This window comes from Eptesicus fuscus, chromosome 3 (assembly GCF_027574615.1).
Source record: "Eptesicus fuscus isolate TK198812 chromosome 3, DD_ASM_mEF_20220401, whole genome shotgun sequence".
NCBI lineage: Eukaryota > Metazoa > Chordata > Mammalia > Chiroptera > Vespertilionidae > Eptesicus > Eptesicus fuscus.
Window position 1 is genome coordinate 54,671,972 of NC_072475.1, and position 19,495 is coordinate 54,691,466.

The window sequence follows — 19,495 nt, forward strand, 5'->3', positions numbered from 1 at the left end:
AGGCTTATTATATGGACTGTCTTTAGAGAATGCAATACATAAACCTTGTATTCTATAGAAATAAAAAATTTGGCCTTAAAAATATATATATATAATCACTTCTTAGCCTTTTGGCTAAGATCTTGCGTAGTACCTGTTCTTATAAGTATAAAAAACATATAAAATTAAATCAGTAGTCCAAATTTTCTTTTTTTTAAAAAATATATTTTATTGATTTTTTACAGAGAGGAAGGGAGAGGGATAGAGAGTTAGAAACATCGATCAGCTGCCTCCTGCACACCCCCCACTGGGGACATGCCCTCAACCAAGGTACATGCCCTTGATCGGAATCGAACCCGGGATCCCTCAGTCCGTAGACCGACGCTCTATCCACTGAGCCAAACCCATTTCGGCGAAATTTTCATTTCTAGACTTAATTTTGAAGGGAAGTTGCATGGGTTTTTTTCTCTTTTATAATCCTAATGTTCCCATAAATGTGGAGAGTGCCTCTTCTTGAATAATAAGTATTGATAATATCTCTTTTTCTCCATAGAATGACAGATCTAATGCTGTATCAAGTTCACCTACAACAGAAACAGGTAATAGATACAAAGGTGCAGTTCTCACCACATCAAGATTATAATTCTTTACCAGGATTTCCCTCATAAAGTATTCTTTTTTTTTTTTCAATTACAGTTTACATTCAGTATTATTTTGTGTTAGTTTCAGGGGTACAGCATAGTGGTTTGACAATCATATACTTTACAAAGTGCCCTCCCCCCATCCCCAATTTTTAAAAAAATATATTTTATTGATTTTTTACGGAGAGGAAGGGAGAGGGATAGAGAGCTAGAAACATCGATGAGAGAGAAACATCGACCAGCTGCCTCCCGCACACCCCCTACCAGGGATGTGCCCGCATCCAATGCACATGCCCTTGACCGGAATCGAACCCGGGACCCCTCAGTCCACAGGCCGACGCTCTATACACTGAGCCAAACCGGTTTCGGCCATCCCCAATTTTTAAAGTACCCACCTGGCTGATAAGTTACCTCTTAAAGAAATCAGACACAATATTGGGAACTTCCTGTACATTTTAAATTTTTTAATTCAACTGGTTATTCACCTATTCAGCCATTTGGTATGAACAAATGAGCATGAATTAGCCAGTGGTATAGGTTTGCAAGAAACTATATTCAATATGTTAACATTCATTCTACCTTTATTGATATACCAAAATAACATGACAATTAAAAATACACACAAGCAGCCTTCCTGCTGTCAGGGTTACTTTTCTGTACCAGATTTTGTATTAACAAAATTATTATCCTTTTATATCATTGCCATATTTAATTTTTTTTTCATTTATTGAACTTTTGTGACATGTGTCTGTTCATATTTAATGATTTTCCATCTCTTTTTATCTAATTTACTTTCTGTGCTGATTTAGTTCATCATTCTCCTGCATATTCTTTTCCTGCTGCTACCCAGAGAAACCAGCCCCAGCGCCCTGAAAGCTTCCTTTTCCGAGCAGGTGTCAGGGCAGAAACAAATAAAGGTAGGAGGTAGTGACTAAAGGAGGAGGAGGGAATGCTTTATACAATGACATTTACTGTTACATGCTTTTAAACTTCTACCCTAAGATGTCACCTTGGCAAGAGCTTTAGATTCTGCATTTATCTGTAATCTAACTGACATTAAAGCAGGAGAATCTTGTTTGAACTTGTTGTTTTTAATTTTTTTTAATTGATTTTTCAAGAGAGGAAGGGAGAGAGAGAGAGAGAAACATCGATGTGAGAGAGAACCATCGATTGGTTGCATCCTGCACTTGCATCAACTGGTGATTGAATGTGCAACCCGGGCATATGCCACAACCAGGAATTGAACCCTCCACATTTAGGTGTACAGGTTGACACTCCAGTCAGCTGAGCCACACTGGCCAGGGTCTGAATTTGTTTTAATTAGAAAGTTTCTTGGCCCTGGCCAGGTAACTCAGTTGGTTAGAGCATCATCCCAAAACACCAAGGTTGCAGATTCATTCCCCAGTCAGAATACATCCAAGAATCACCCAATGAATGCATAAATAAATGGAACAACAAATTGATGTTTCTCTCTCTCTCTCTCTCTCTCTCTCTCTCTCTCTCTGCCCCTCCTCCCCTCTCTCCCTCCTTCTCCCATCCCCACCCTTTCCCTCTCTCCCTTTCTCTCTCTAATATAGACAGTTGGTTTTTTTGTGTTTTTTTTTTAAAAAAGAGAGTTTCTTCATACCACCTAAAAGCAGGTTATAGTGTTTGAACAAATAAAATGCTTTTTTAGGGCTTTAGAGAATGTTTCTCTTCTCTATAATGAGCTCTCGTTCAGATTTTTTCTTTCTATGTTCTTAAATAAATGAATCTGTAATTTTTTTCTCATTTTTGTGTGTTTTTTGTTTTTAGTTAATATGAAAAATTTCTGCCTGGTCCCAAAAGAAGTTACTACTTGGAATTAAAATCAAACATTTCAAATCCAAATCTACCTTTAATGTAACTGATAGTTGCACTTGCAGTGAGATTTAAAATCAAACCAGAGACATACTACTGATGAGATTGTAAATTAGTATGGAAAACTTTTTACATTATCTACTAATGTTGAACATTTGTATAGCCTATAACTAGCAATTTTGCCTTCTGAAATATGTATACATGTATACCAAAAGATATGTACAAAAAGATTCATAGCAACATTTTTCATAATAGCCCCAAACTTAATGTCTGTCAATGATAGAATGGATTAAAAATTGTGGTATATCTATACAGTGGGATACCATATAAGCAATGAAGATTATCAAATTAACATATACAACATGGATAAATCTTTTAGTGTTTATTAAAAGAAGACACAAAAGCATGCACACATAAATATAGTTTCATTCATAGAAAGTTCAAATATAGACGAAACTATTCTGGTGTTAGGAGTCAGAAAGAGCTTTGGGTGTTGGTAATGGTGCATTTATTTACCTGGCTGTGTCCGCTTGGTGAAGATAATTCATTGTGCTCGTTTATGATTTATGTATAATTTTCTGTATGTGTGTTATTTTTCAATAAAATTATGAGTTGGATGTGATTAAACAAAAGTAGTTAAGCCAAATGGGTAATGGACATTTGTTGGTTTTTTATACTATTCTCACTTCGATTTTGTATATTTGAAAATTAGCATAATAAATTTTTTAAGAGTTAATCCAGAAGTAGAAAGTGCTATACTTGAAAGAAAACTGTGAACAGGTGGATCAGAGTATTTTTCCAACATTGGCAAATCACCTTTCTGTATTACATATTAATATTTTTTTAGGTCATGGTTCAACCCTTCTTTCATCTTCTGAACCTACCACTGATTCTACAGATCCCATAACAAGACAGAATTCAAGGCAGAGAGAAGAAGAACTGGAATCAATAGATCAGCTACGGAAAGTGTGTACATTACCTTGAAATTACACTTTTTCATTATAATCCTGTAATCAATTGTTTATGTGACTTAGAATTTTTAACAGAATAAAGAAGTACCCATTGTGTGACGAATGTAAAAGTAATTTTGCTATTAAAATTCTTTCAACTGTTTACTAGGAAAATGAGATGGGTTATTCTATAAAGCTCAATTCTTTAAATCCGGCCCTACTCATTTAAAAACATTTTTCTGCTTCATGTAAAGAATTCTTATAAGAGTAATAATAATTTATATGTATATACTCATATACATATCACACATCATTTATAGTATTTATTTTTTATTTTGGAGTTAAAAGAGAATCTAGTTCTTTTGTTGTTTTTTTCAATCCTCACCTGAGGATATTTTTCCATTGATTTTTAAAGAGAGTGGGAGAGAGGGAAAGAAATATCGATGTGAGAGAAACACATCAGTTGGTTGCCTCCTGCATGAACCCCAACCAGGGCCTGGGCCGGGAGGAGCCTGCAACTGAGGTATGTGTCCTTGATTGGAATAAAACCCGGGACCCTTTGGTCCGCAGGCTGATGCTCTATCCACTGAGCAAAACCGGCTAGGGCTAGTTGTTTTTTTAATCAGAAAATTATAAATGAATTTCTGTTGTTTTATTTTGCACCACTATGGCCTGACTGCCATATCTATATAATTGATATCCTTAACCTATTGACTTAGATAGAAGGATAAAATAGGGATTATACACTTAAGTTATTTGTGTTTTATCCTGATTTCTAATTAAATATATTCATTGTAATTTCTTTATGTCCTATGTGTCAGCCACTCTGCAGTTAATGTATTACATGTTTTCCTGTTCTTTTAGCATATTGAGTACCGTTTGAAAGTATCTCTGCCTTGTGATCTTGGAGCAGCTCTAACCGATGGTGTTGTTCTTTGCCATTTGGCCAATCATGTGTGGCCTCGATCCGTCCCAAGTATTCACGTTCCCTCACCAGCTGTAGTAAGTTTATTATGTTAAAAAATGTTGGCTGTTCATCAGACATTTATTAAGTACAATGGCAGGTGTTGTGCAGAATGCTAGAGATACAAATATGAATAGTGCAGTCCCTGCCTTCCCTACCTTCTACTAGAGAAGAAAATGGGCACATAGACAATGGCTTACAGCAGGTGCTTAATGTTAGAAGAGAGGTATGTAAGAGGTGTGCGTAGGAATACAAAAAATGGACCACTTATTTCTGCCTGAAGAATTCAGGAAAGCTCTCCCAGAAGAGGTAAAATTGTAGGAATTCTGACATAGTATTTCTAGATTTGAATGATAAGGAAGATCATGGCACATTCAAGGAATTTTAACTTGTTCAGAATTGATCCTGCACAAGGTGTGGGTGCAAAAGGCAGGAGATGTAGCTAGAGAGGTAAGGCAAAGGCCAGCACCTCTTTTTGTAATAAAATTTTATTGGAACACAGTCCCGCTTGTTTATGTATTATATTCTATGTTACCTTCAGACTATTAACAGAATTGAGTAGTTGCAGCAGATCATATGGCCCTCATTTGATCTAACATTTATTTGACTCTTTAAGAAAAAGTTTGCTGACTCTGGTCTAGAGCATTGAGTTTATAAAGCAACTGGCAAGAATATTTTTAACATTAGCAAAATTTTTTAAATTTTGCTAGTAACATCACATTTTCTTCCTTTTCAGCCTAAATTGTCAATAGCAAAATGCAGGCGAAATGTGGAGAATTTCCTAGAAGCTTGCAGAAAAATTGGTGTGCCTCAGGTAATAAATTCATCATTTTTATATTGCTTAAATAGATGGTTATTATTTTCCTAAAATCTTTCAGAAGTGCAGGTATCTATAACCTTATAGGGCTAGCTTTGAGCTATACTGATTATTACTAACATGATTTTGTGTTCCTAGAGGCAATCAGTATACTTTGAGCAGTTTTCCTTAATTATTTCCAAGGACCAAGCAAAAAAATCATACACATATAAATTTATTTATTTATTTTAAATCTTTATTATTGAAAGGATTACATGTGTCCTCTTTTTCCCCCCATTAACTCTCTCCAGCCCACCCCCACATTTAATTTTAAATGTATTGTAATAACTAATGCTAAGTAATCAAAAATAGTTATTCTGACATTTCCTAAACATTCTCACTTGCTGTTTGACTTGTAATGCATCTTCATGCACAATAGAGTCTGTGCTTCAAAATAAGTGCATCTTCGATTGAGAATGCTTCAGTGTGTTTCAAGTATTTTCACACTTGTAATACTTTTCTTGTTTATTTGAAATAAAGTTAGACTTAGAGAAATGTTGCAAAAATATCACAGAGAGTTATTGTGTGCACTTCACCCAGGATCCTCCACTGGTAACATCTATATGAACGTAGTACGCCATCCAGACTAACCAACACTGGGACGGTGCTGTTAACTGAATCACAGACTTAGTTCAGATTTCCCGTTTTCCCACCAAGCTCTAATACTTTGGAATTTAGCATTTAGCACCCAAGAGGCCATTTCTAGGCTCTTGTCCTGCTATTGAGATTTATTGCCTCTGACTTCTGCAGTTACAGCTTTATTGCCTTCAATAGTAAAAAAAAATTAAACTTTATAGATGTGATTAAGGGATATGAACTTGATACACTTTTTATTCATTTTACCCTTTTAAAAACAATTATGTTAAACCAACTAAGCATGGTACTCTTAAGAAATATAATATTTGCCGAAACCGGTTTGGCTCAGTAGATAGAGCGTCAGCCTGCGGACTGAAGGGTCCCGGGTTCGATTCCAGTCAAGGGCACGTACCTTGGTTGTGGGCACATCCCCAGTGGTGGGTGTGCAGGAGGCAGCTGATCAATGTTTCTCTCTCGTCGATGTTTCTAGCTCTCTGTCTCTTTCCCTTCCTCTGTAAAAAATCAATAAAATATATTTAAAAATAAAAATTTAAAAAAATATATAATATTTAATGAAATTAAATTTAAAGAAATAAACAACTTGGTAACATTTTATACGTTTTTTCATTAACCACAGTCATTACAGTTCCTGTCATCATTTTCTCCTTCAAGGAGAAAAACGTGATTTTTCTATCTCCTTAATTAGAAATCCAGTATTGGCCCCCGGACTCAAATTCCACTGTTTTTCTTGAAGTTAAGCCCTTGTCATAATAGCTTTCACAACAGTGACTCTCTTTTTACCCAGTTCACCATTCCTGTCTCTTCGCTCGCCATGACTTGTGAAGGGCTCAGCATCACTTGTCCAGTGAGCAGCTTTCTCTTTCAGCTCTTTCACATGTTGCAAAATGGAAGAGAAAGAGCTCAGCTCCATAGAGCGTCTGTATTAGTCAGTGTGTTTTTTCCTCCTTTTATTTAGTAAATCATGATTCTACTATTTATTTTTCACTTTTTTCTTTTGTGTTTTTTTTTTAAGAATTATAAAATGAAAGAATTGAAATATGTTTGGTGGTAGTTAGCAAGGACCTTTAATTGCTGTATGAACAAATTCAAAAATTTGTTTTCATTTTTACATCATAGTTTCCTAAAGGCTCATCATCTCTTAGAACAAACCTTTTTTAAACGTTATTAATAAGTTTTCTAAACGAATAGCATGCATTTTCTCCATATTAACAAGCAGGTTCTAATACTCAGATGTTCACATTAACATTCAGTGCTTCCTTTTTGTCCACTGAATATGTTCCTACCTGGTCATCACATTACACCAGCATGCCCAGTACCTGCCTGCTTCCATACCATCATGTCCTGAACAAAAGAATGTGGCATGGTTGGCACAGGGAATGGCAACCAGAGAAAAGATATGAGTGATTAAAGAGAGTCACTGCATACATAGAGGAATGCGGAAAACAGCCCCAAACAGCAAGCCATGTTAGTAGAATTAGCCTGTCAAGCCTGTTGAAAGTACTGTGTTTACCAGTGTTTATCATCATGGGACCTGTATTCTGGGCTTTATGAAACCATCATCTACCTCAAATTTAAAGTGCACACTCTGAAATTCTTTTAGAATGTACCTGCAATCAGCGAAATACAAAAACAGAGTGCCTTAAAGCATGCATTTAATTCAGCATTTGCCAAGCAGTGGTGAATAGTATTTATTGTGGGCCAGGTTGTTCCTATTCCTACCAGAACTGTGCTATTTGAAGTCGGGAGGTAGAAAGCAATATAATTTTAAAATACTGGGCGGTTAGAAAGGGTTTCTTGACATATTGACGTATCCTTCCTCTTCCCCGCTATTCCCCACCAGAAGGGGGAAATGGACATTCCACATAGGCCACCTCTTCCTCTCTCCTGCCTTCCACTCTACCACCACCACCACCACTACTTTTAGATGGGTTCCTGTTATGCTGCAACTTCTGCTTTAAAAAAAAATTAGTCATTTGCTTAGAACAAAGTGAAGGAAAATGAATAAATATACAAACTCATATGTTCAAAGGAGCATTCTCAGGTCCTTCTGCTGAGGAGGAAAGAGAAAGCCTGTGCCTCCTCCTCTTCCTCTGTTACCCCTGCTTCTGGGCGCTCTGAATTACTGCACATCCCACTTACCTGTTGGACTTGTAAAGAAAATCGGGAATGTAAAAATGATCACCTTTAAAACTGTATAATGTAAAATTTAGTATTATAAATATTAATATCAGATTCTTTGTATAAAGGCAAACAGTTTCCCTTCTCAATATAATTTTTAAGTGTTTACAATGTAAGTTATGAATAAAGTATTAAAGAATAAGGTGACTGTGCCCTAACCGGTTTGGCTCAGTGGATAGAGCGTCGGACTGTGGACTCAAGGGTCCCAGGTTCGATTCCGGTCAAGGACATGTACCTCGGTTGCGGGCACATCCCCAGTAGGGGCTGTGCAGGAGGCAGCTCTCGATGTTTCTCTCTCATCGATGTTACTAACTCTCTATCCCTCTCCCTTCCTCTCTGTAAAAAATCAATAAAATATATATTTTTTAAAAAGAATAAGGTGACTATTAAAAACTTCTGATAAGATTGGGCATGTGGGCATTCTTTTTATTACTATGCTTTTATTAGATACGTTACATTTGAAAAACTAGTGGGTGATAAAAATTTCTGTGTGAGTTCAATATCTTGTGTACTAAAATTATTATATGTTATGTGTTGAGTATTTTCTAGCTATCAAGTCCAATGATATATTTACTTATTTAATTTCTTCATCTATGAACTGAAAGGTTTGTATAATCTCTGAGATCTTTGTGATGTAGCTTCATTTTGCACATATTAGTGAAGACTTGGTTTTAGAGGAACACCAAATCATCCAGTATACCTGACCAGCTAGTGAATTTCTCTGATTATTAGGCTTTCCCCCTTTTTGAACCTTCTCAATTTACCTGGCTTTCTCTGAAAACTTCCCTCTCCTCAGCCCGCTTCAAGGTTTTGTCCATGTTTTCTGAGAAACCAGTTCTTTTTTGTTATTGAGGAAGCATGAGATCCGAGAAAGAGGTTCCCTCATGAAGTCCTCACTGCTCTCAGGCCTCCCTCAGCCAGCAGCCAGTGCTGTTCATTGTATCCTGAATGTTCATACCAGTCACTATTCCAGCCAATTTTATTCTGCTATTTTGTAGTAAAATCAAACTCAGCACACAGAGGTGTCTTTGTAGCTTTGTTTTTCAGCATTTTTTTTTATTCATCTTAGTAAAAATTGTTACGAGATGTGTTTCAGTGAGTATGATTGAGATGATCATATTGAATTCTATACTCAAATCTGTATTTCCGATCCACTGACTTTGTTTTTCTGTTTCCTTTCCTGCTCACACTTTGGACAGGACAATCTTTGTTCCCCTTCTGACATCCTTCAGCTAAACCTCAGCGTTAAAAGAACGGTTGAAACACTGCTTACTCTTGGGGCACATTCAGAAGAATCCAGTTTTGTCTCTCTGTCTATACAGCTTTTGGGTTTTGTGGCATTTTATTGTATTTTAATGTTAACTCTCTGTATGCTTTATTATTGGACCTTCCCCCTCTAGCTGAAAGATTGCATTCCAGTGGTTTTTCACCTCATTCCTGGGCGTGGTAAAGGAGGTTTGTTTCTCGTTCAGAAATATTTACATATGTGCTTTTATTTTCCTGCCCATCAAAGAGCTAACCCCTAAAGGAGATAAATCCTTTCCTCATATGTCCAGATGAGCATCCCATCACGTTAGTCAGTAAGCATTTATGGAGACTAACAAAGAGCAAAAGACCAGTATTTTTTCTCTTGGTCATGCATCCATTCTCCTGGCCTGTGGCCTTGTTTCTGTTAAGTGCTGAAGTGTTTCTACTAATACAATCTTGAGCCTCTTAGCATATGACTAAGAATTTTCATTCCAAATGACATAATAAAATTCCCATCTGGCTATTTTTCCATGCCTGAACACAACTTTTAAGTGTTGAAATTGTAAGTTGCCGAACTTCTTCAACATGCTCATAAGGAAAATAGTGGTACCCTTTCTGGTTTATAGGGCATATGCTCACTTAAATCTCTGCATTGAACTGTGCCCTGAAGTCGCCCTTTTGGCTGTCTGGGCATCTGAAGGCACTAGTTACTTCACCTTGATAATTTTAATTTGACCAGAATGGTCAGTCCAAAATCATGTAGTTTCTCTAGATTGTTATTCTGAGCCCAGTGTATACATTTAAAACAATACACAACAAGCAAATGATCTAGAGCTGACTTTGCAGGGGTAGGCAGCTGTCCAGATTTACTATGTGTTTATCTTTAATTGAGCTTCATATCTAGAATTCTATTAAGAATTTAAAATCAGAATTTATGTAATTCCCAATACCATTTGAACCATCTTACTAGGTGAGCTTGTATTTTATAGGCTGTTGAGGAGATTGTGTCTGAACAGTAGGTGAAGTATTAGGCAGCCGTCTCTGTTCTGTACCCACAGCAATGGATAGAGTCGCTTTTAGGACATCCTGTTGTAGAAGTCAGCCTGGAGGTTTGATTGCTTTCAGTTTCCTCTGTATTAAATGAGACAGTTACTTAAAACATTTAAAACTGTTTACTGTTGGTGCTGAAACATGGAACACTGTGTTGGAAACTTTAGTTTTATATAGTAGTAGTGCCTTCCAGCGTTTGGGGGAGGGGGAGGGTCAGATGTTTCTGAGTCAGAGATCATTTAGTTCTGTGGAATTTTGTCCTTTTGAAAAAACACCTGATAAAAAACACATTGTCTCGTGTGTGGTTTGAAGGGCGTAATTGTGCATTCTTTTCGGAACACAGGCTTCTCCAGGCCAGCTGGAAGGTAACTGCTTCTGGGAAGCATAGCCTCTGAGGGCATGTCTCAGTCACGATCTGCACAGGCCGCAGGGCACTCCTGAGACGAGATCAGGGAATTGGCCTCAGAGAGAATAGGTCTCTCCCAAGAGCAAAACCCTGAAAATTCATTTTAAGTATAGATATCCTATACTTGCAGTTGTACTCAAGGTATTTACACAAAGTTGATCATTTAAAAGAGCAAAAGGTTGCAGTTAACTTTTTTTAATTAGATAATTATTTTTTAAAAGAAAGAAGCATATAAGGACCAATAACTGCTCAAAATAAATACTTGTTATATTTTTTATTGCAGCTGATTTTGTAAAACTTCCTAATGTAGTAAGTGCTAATGAAAAGCTGAGAAAAATTCAGTTATCTTCTTTAATAAGTATGTCTAATTTCTTTTTAATGAAACCAGAATTCTACTTTCTGTCCAGTTTCTTCCCATAATCCCTGCCTGGTATGAAAGCCCTGATTTTCACAATCAGGACTATAATGCAGAGAGTAGACATCCCTCTCTAGTGCAGCCTGAGTGATGGCACCAAATAATCGTGCATTCCTAGTGTATGTAATTTCCAAAGTGCTTTCTCCGACAGGCTAAGCCATCTGGTATAACTTGTAATTTTTTTCTCTTTTCACCTGCCTGGTTTTACTAATTTCCATTGCTCTTTTATTTATCAGAGGTAAAGATGTTGCTTTCACTCTATAGTATTCTGTTTATCCTCTGTTGTTTGTGTAAGTGTACGAAACTTGTCCATTTTCCATTTTGCAAAACAATCCTATGTACTTTTAGTTGTGTTAATAAAGGTGATAGTGTCAGATACCATCTCTGTGTACCTCATATTAACAGAGGTCATTTTCACAGGTACTGACTTTTTACATCTCAGTTGATTATTATAAGAGAAGAGATGCTTATTTTTTTTCTTTTCAGTTCTGTGATGTTCATCCTGTTTTCTTTTGTGTTTGTTTTTATGTCACGTTTTCCCATTTCAGGAGCAATTATGTTTGCCTCTCCACATTTTAGAAGAGAAAGGTTTGAGCCAGGTTGCAGTGACGGTCCAGGCTCTCCTGGCACTGGCCCCACCCAAGCAGCAGCAGCACCAGCTATCTGCTGTTTAAGGACTCCCAGCACTCCGGGTATTGCCTGGCCAAAATGGAACAGGACACCACCATCACGCTGCCAGCCGTCTGCTTAAACAGAGCTCTAACATGTTCTTAAAAGGGACTGTTTCCATGATTCCTAACAGGAATATTTCGCTTCATTTCTCCATTTTAGGGGAGGTTATATCCATTTCCATTGAATTGTTTTTGAAGACCTGGTTGATTTTCACAAATTAAACGTAATCCTGTCATTATTGAGAACCAACACTGAAGCCTAACCTGGCAGTGCTTTCCTAGAGGAAGGGTCTTCCCCGCATACCAGAGAGAGCTTCTCTTGAAGGCACAGACATGCTGTTACCTTTACCTGTTCCCAAGACCTCTAGAGCGCTGGTTTTAAACGTGGTTGTTCAATGGAGTCTCCTGGAGCATTTGTTAAAATACAGGTCCTATTCAGTAGGGTCTAGTAAGGCCTGGGTATCTGCATTTTCAACGAACATTCCAGATATTTCATGTAATAGAGTCCACCGTTCCAAGCTAGATATTTGTATGATTGGGGGAAGTAATGACTCCACTGTGTTTTTCAGCCACATTTAAAATCAAAAGCTATATGATGACTACTTGGACTTTTGTCCAAGGCAAAACAAAAATATGTAGAAGGCCTAGATTTTGCATAGTAAAACAATGGAACAAAGTTGTTTGTAAGGCCAGTGCCCTAGGCCCTAGACTGTTCCAAATCCTCAGGCCAGTAACATGCGCTGCTCAGCATTTGCTTTGACTTCCTTGAGCCCCCTCCCTCTTAAGCCCCCATGCTGCTCCCAGGATACCTGGGCCTGCAACACCTTCCAGTCACAGCAATACACTTCCAGCTCCCCCGCTAATGGAAGGCCATGAAAACAGAGCAGAAGGAGTAAGGGAAAAGCCAAGAGTCTTTATTTCTTTCAGGTAACTGTCAGTTCCAGTGGCTGAATTAAAGCGCTTGCAGCATCTTAAAAACAGCTCGCTGCCTTTTCATCCAGCTCCACCACTAGTGCCTGTTCACCCAGTTGTGTGGAGTAGAAGGGCCTGGGGTCTCCGCCACACAAAGCCAGGGGCCTTTAAGCCTCTTGGGGCGAGTTTAACCCTCGGAGGTCTTTCTTCCTCTATATTTTGAACCCTTCTTAGTTGTCAGTGGTATGTTTTGGTCACTGTCTTTATAAACCAAGTAAATAGCGTAAGTGAAGATACTAATTATCTAGTTTTTTTTCTGTTGTTGACTGTTCTGGGTTTCCTTTACCAATGCATGCATTTGAGCATAATGTTCTCACTCTTTTTATCATGTAAACGCAGCATCTACAAGTAACTTTGGATAAAATAATGTTTAGTATCTGATAAATCAATGTTTTCTACTTATTCTCATAAGGAAACAAATTCATCAGAACATTATCACTTGTCCTAGTTTAAAATTATGTAACACAGAACATCTGCACTCAAAGCCCAATGTTCCTCACAGAACAAAAGTAAAATGTCTTTTAAGTGCTTAGAGCCAGACCCATTATATTAACAGTTCCAAACACACCCACCAATCATATGACTTGTTTAGAATTTAGTTATGTTTATTTTTAAACTATAGGTATTTTTCCTTTTGGTCACCATTAAACCTCAGTACTACTTCCAAATTATAGCAAGCCATTTGAATGAAACTCAGCAAAGGACAGGACTCTTTGTCACATATTATGCAAGGAATAATCCCAGAAGACATACATAATGCAACATTTGGAACATTTGCAACTAATTTTCCCAGAGGAATAAATGGAAATTTCAATTTATTTCAAATTTTACACATAACATGAAACCTGTTCATGTATTTTTATCAAATTTTACATTTCAATTGCTAGAAAAAAGATTGTGCAGTTTTGGTTGATAATGAAAGGAAGATATCAAATATATTGAATTTCTTTTCTGTGTCAAGATGAGAAAACAAATCATGATTTTTTTGTTGAAAATTATTTGTATTCAGTATTTGTACCTTTGGGTTTGTTTTTGCTTTTTTTTTTTAAGCTTTATTGAGGTATAATTTATATGTCACAACATTCTGTTGCTTTATAGTAATGTGCAATTTTTTAAGTTGTACCTTTGTTTTTTTAACTGAAAAATACGGTTTAACGTTTAGCCTTGCCAGATACTAATGAAGGTGACTGCACCAGTCCCACCTCACCGCTTACCTATGAACTTCCATTGAAGCGGCCGCCCTCCCAGTGCCGAGGTGGGAGGGAAGGGAAGCTGTGCCCACCCCCCGGGGCCTGCCAACGACAGAGACTGTAAGTCAGCAGGTTCTGGACTTTCAGACGCATACATGCTTGGCACTCCAAACCGTTTGTCTCCGGAAACAACTCAGAGGAGGAGGAGCCTTTGTATTTGACTAGAACAGAGGAGGAGGCTTACTAGTAGGTCACTTTTCTTTATAAAAATACAGTCTTACAGCCGATCAAGGAATCTGATTTCTCTTACTTGCCATAGCTCGGCAGTGACTAATGATGTGTGCCTGTGCTGATGTGTGTGATGAATTTTTAAAAACTAAGCACTTAAATGGTTATAGAAATGAAGGAAAACATGGCTATTTTGAAGGTTTTTTTATATACATATTGCAGTGAGATGGTTTACAGCAGATTTTATTTCTGAAAATGTTGTAAACATGTAATTAGTAAAAGAATTTGTGAAATGTTGTCCTATATTTGTATGTCTGTAAATATGCGTAAGTTCTAACTATAAATATGTCAATATCATGTATGTTATTTTAAATTGCCTGTATGCCACCTTACACTTCCACATTAAAATAAAAACCAACACTTCAATAGCATGAGATAAAGGCTGATTGAAAATGTTCTTATCTAAAGCATGGTTTCCTTGGCAAAAATTAAAGAGTATCTAATTTCCCGAAGGAACGTCAGATCAGGAGAAACTGGGTTCTCATAATAGGCCCTTGAGATCAAAATGTACTGTTTAAAGGAAGTATGGAAGTTAGTAGTGCCTTGTGTTTGGACTTAGATATAAGGCTTATTTATTAGTACATGAAATATGTGTGACTCTTTGAGACAATTTTTCTCTCAGAAACTACCAGTTGTGCCATCGGAAAAGCTTTACCATCCCAAGACTTTCTATTTTGATTAAGCAAAACACGAATGACCCAGCGGGCTCATTCTTTTTTATGGGAAGAGGGACCAACAATCAGCTTTATGTTGCAGGCACAGGTTAGGTATTTTCACATGCTTTGTCTCTTAGTCTTAATACCTCTTAAGGTGAGAATTGCTGAGTAAGCAAAATAGGTATAGACCCTAGTGTCTCACTTATCAAAAATATCTCCAAACTAGTCTTCCAGGGAACCTGTGTCCCCCATCTTTACCTGGTTGGGTTTGCTGACATCTCATTTCTGTCATTTCTGGGAAATGTGAATTATCCTTGCCTATTTCCCAGAAAAGGAGCTGAAGCTAAACCACCATCAACCCCTAATAAAAACACTAAAATAATGATAAATCTAAAAGGCAGGAAGGAACCAACCTTTAATAAAACTTCACTACATATGTATATTATGCTGGACACTTCATAAACATCATCTTGTAATTCCTATTGAATAACTTCACTTTTGCTCATAGAGTGTTTTCACTATCAACCAATTGAATAAAATCAGAATCAGAGACGTATTATAGGAATTACTGAAGTTTTAATGCATTACTGTAACAGCCTATGAGTTTTTTCCTGGTAAGAAAGAGCAAGAGGAATCTTCACAAGGCTCCTACAAATACTTCCCAGCAAAAATTTTTCAAAATATGAACAAGCCCTAAATCAATGCTATAATCTTAATTCAAGGTTTGAAACTAATATAATAGGCAAAGTAAAATAACCAGGCCACACCTCGGAATGTCCAAAGCAGAAACTACCTGTAGATGAGTTATCTGATGGCAATAGATGTTTCTTGTTCCCTTCAAGTCCTTCCCATCTCCAGAATGCCAGAGGAAAAGACAGGAGATACTTGGTCATTATCTCTTGATTCTCTGTCTGTCTTTGCCTCTACCTTTACCTTTTGAATCCTTGCCATCATCTTTGTCCTTCTTAGGCATTCTGAAACCACCAATTTCATTCCGTACTATAATGCCTCGCCACCAAGCCTGGAGCTGGAAGAGAAAGGGGAGTGAGAACAATTTTTTTTTTTTTTTTTTTTGAGAACAATTTATAGTGCCTGACAAGCTGCATTCTTCCTACATAAGGGATTGGGTTTTAACGAAGTAACTTGTATCTGAAGAATGGACTGAGAAATGGGTGTGCCAAGCATGCCCTCCCTGCAGCAGCTGTGCAGGACCCAGAGCTTAAGCCATGGACTCTAAAGTTCACAAGGAGTAAAAATAAAAAGAACCTTTTTCTTACACTTAGAAACCTGACTCCCTTGTACTTCTGATCTTTACAAACATACTTTTCCATCTAACAACGATTTGATACAAGTTTAAAATGTGCAGATAGGCCTAGCCGGTTTGTCTCAGTGGATAGAGTGTCAGCCTGCAGATTGAAGGTCCCGGGTTCTATTCTAGTCAAGGGCACATGCCTGGGTTGCAGGCTTAATCCCCAGTGTGGGGCATGCAGGAGGCAGCCGATCAATGATTCTCATCATTGATGTTTCTATCTCTCCCTCTCCCTTCCTCTCTAAAATCAATAAAAAATATATTTTTAAAAAGTAAGTAAAATGTGCAAATAATCTAGATGATTTCAGTAGTTCTGGTGTACTTCCTATCTGTAATACTCATTTTCATGCATATCTTGGTCATTAGAGACAACTGTTCTGGGCTACTTTAAAATCACACTCAGCCCTAAAGACTGAAAGCAAATCCACTAGTAAAAAAAAAAAAGGTAGCCTTCCTCTAGTTCTTAGATTTTTGCTCTCAGTCAAGGAATCCTGACTAGTGGCTGACAAATAGAAAACATCATAGTAGCTTGATAAATACTAACTGTACATATGACTCTCCTAATGGAAAGCTCAAGTTTGGATTTGGTTACCTGGTCCTGAATGCACTTTAAAGCTTACTATATATATATTTTTTATATATATTATATATTATATTTATATATATTTTTTTTTTTTTATTTCAGAGAGGAAGGGAGAGAGAAACATCAATGATGAGAGAGAATCATTGATTGTCTGCCTCCTGCACGTCCCCTACTGGGGATCGAGCCCGCAATCTGGGTATGTGCCCTTGACTGGAACCGAACCTGAGACCCTTCAATTCTGCAGGACAACGCTCTGTCCACTCAGCCAAACCAGCTAGGGCTAAAGCTTACTTTTTTAATCCCCCCCCTAATACATATCCCAAACTACAGCCTGCATATTATTATTTCTCCGCAGGTACTCCTCTTTCAGAAACAAGGACGATCCTCAAAACAAGTTTCAGTTTCGTTGATGTTATTTTTGCTTGATATTTCCTAGAATCTGACCTGCCAGTTAAAGCATCATGAATATACAGAAGTTCATATAAAACTAAAGCTATTTTTTTTGTCTAAACGTATCCCTTCTACTTTTTTTGAAAACTGCTCTCATCAGAATCTGGCAGATAGCCTGGGCTAACTTATAAATAGGATTTTCAGAAGCAGTATGATATTAGAACTCTGTCAAGAGCTGTTTTGGTTAGCCCAGCTTGTATAGCTCAGTTAGCTGAGCTTCATCCCATGCACGAAGAGGCCACCAGTTTAATTCATGATCTGGGTTTTGGGCTTGATCCCCAGTAGGGAGTGTACAGGAGGCAGCCGATCGATGTTTCTATCTCTCCTCCCTTTCTCTAAAAATCAATAACATTTTTTAAAATCTATTTTGGTTAGAAATAGTATCCTTAAATTTGACCTCTGGGCACAAATTCTAGGTTTTGCTTCCACTGCTAAGCCACCTCCTTTCCCCTGGATTAAAGTTGGAGGAATGTCTTTTTCTGTTAACTGTCTCCCTGCACCACTGACTGTAGGCCATGTTTCCTCACAGATCTCCTGTTCTGAGTTTGATAATAAATGAGAGGTACTTTGCATTCCTCAGTGTTAAGCCAGATAAAGAATTGAAAGGACCCCATTAAGACAATTACAACTTTCTACCTTTATGATGCTCTTTAATTCCAAGAGAGACTGCTCTACTTGCTTCTTGTTCTTCTCCTTTTCTATACGATCTTCAATGATGACCTGTTCATACTCCCTTATCTGCAAAAGTAAACATTAATTATACTACAGGACTCTTGGCTAAGCTGTGGCCCAGCCAGCCCTGCAATTTTAATAAAATGTAAAATAAAGCATGCCAAATCTAAAGAAAAACCAAAGGAAAAAATACTTACTGGATTCCTATGTTATAAATATTCACATATTAGCTTCATAATTGTTCCCAATTGTTTTTCAGTTTGAATAACTCAAATTTGCCTTAAAATATTTCATAAAAATGAAATACTAACAGATGTGATTAAAGACCTCAAATTAATGTCGTTTTTTAAGAGCTGTGATAGAATGCACACATGAAGCCATAATTAGAAGCATTTTGGAAATCATAATTTACTGTCTTCAGAGACCATAAAGTAGAAATCTCAAGAGGTTGTTGTGAGGGTCAAATTAAGTTCTACTAGAGTATGTGCAATAATAGTAAGGCGCCTGGGACAGAGTAAGCACTAAGTGTTAGCTACTGCTCTTGTTGCCTCCATCATTAATGTTGCTGCATTGTCATCGCTATCATCATGATCATTGAAAAAGAATCCCATGGCCCAGCCAGTGTGGCTCAGTGGTTGAGTCTCAACCTATGAACCAGGAGCTCATAGCTCGATTTCCAATCAGGGCACATGCCTGGGTTGCAGGCTTGATCCCCACGGGGAGGCAGGCAGGAAGCAGCCAATCAATGACTTGCTCTCATCATTGATGTTTCTATCTCTCCCTCTCCCTTCCTCTTTGAAATCAATAAAAATATATTTAAGAACAAGAAAAAAATGGTTTACATCTTCACTTTGTGACAGAAAATAGCATTACCCCAACTACTGTAACTTAGCTCCACCCACTCCTCAGTGCTCAGCCTTAACTATTGAAACTCTGCTTCCTTACCATCCTTGCAAGGTCTTGAAGGTGTGTTAAGTCACCGGCCTTAATAGATTTGAGTGAATTCAGTTCATTCTGTTTCATTTCTGTGTCCTTATCATATTTCTCCATCCAGAACTCTAGCTTCTCCTCAAGTTTCTATTGGGAAAGAATATTAAATCATGGCTTCTGCCAGACACAAAGCACTTATATAAAATTCAAGAACAAGCAAAACTTTTCCATAGTGATAGAAGTCAGAATCGTGGCTATTTCTGGAGGAGAGTTGGTTTATTGATGCAATGGGACATGAGGAAGACTTCTGGTATGGTGTAAATGTTTTCTTTTTGGTTGTTGTTGTTAATCCTCACCCAAGGATATTTTCTATTGATTTTTCAGAGAGAGTGGAAGGGAGGGGGAGAGACAGACAGAAACATTGATGTGAGAGAGACATTGATTGGTGCCTCCCACACGCACCCCGACCGACTGGGGCCGGGGATTGAGCCTGCGAATGAGGGATGTGCCCTTGACTAGAATTGAAGGTGGGACCCTTCAGTCCTCAAGCTGATGATCTAGCCACTGAGCCAAACTGTCCAGGGCTGTAAATGTTTAGTGTTTATCTGAGTGCTGGTTACAGGAGCATATATATGTACATATTCATCAAAC

At 37.5% G+C, this 19,495-nt stretch overlaps 2 protein-coding genes and 1 non-coding gene across 3 annotated transcripts in view; 2 read left to right on the plus strand and 1 right to left on the minus strand.

The window, feature by feature from the left end:
* The window catches only part of LRCH3 (leucine rich repeats and calponin homology domain containing 3), a 101,801-nt gene extending 89,694 nt beyond the window's left edge, over nt 1-12,107 (plus strand). Inside the window, 6 exon segments of the mRNA XM_054713894.1 lie at nt 533-578; nt 1,430-1,537; nt 3,307-3,425; nt 4,274-4,411; nt 5,110-5,187; nt 11,672-12,107. Coding sequence (XP_054569869.1) covers nt 533-578; nt 1,430-1,537; nt 3,307-3,425; nt 4,274-4,411; nt 5,110-5,187; nt 11,672-11,797 — 615 coding nt within the window. The 3' untranslated portion in view covers nt 11,798-12,107.
* On the plus strand, nt 95-285 carry LOC129148641 (U2 spliceosomal RNA). Its single transcript, XR_008555641.1, has one exon. It is a non-coding gene; the product is annotated as a U2 spliceosomal RNA (small nuclear RNA).
* Nucleotides 12,108-15,456: 3,349 nt separating the features above from the next.
* The window catches only part of IQCG (IQ motif containing G), a 36,377-nt gene continuing 32,338 nt past the window's right edge, over nt 15,457-19,495 (minus strand). The window contains exons 9-11 of the mRNA XM_028131096.2: nt 18,860-18,991; nt 17,879-17,980; nt 15,457-15,927 (exon numbers count right to left, since the gene is read on the minus strand). Coding sequence (XP_027986897.1) covers nt 15,793-15,927; nt 17,879-17,980; nt 18,860-18,991 — 369 coding nt within the window. The 3' untranslated portion in view covers nt 15,457-15,792. The remainder of the gene's footprint in view (nt 15,928-17,878; nt 17,981-18,859; nt 18,992-19,495) is intronic.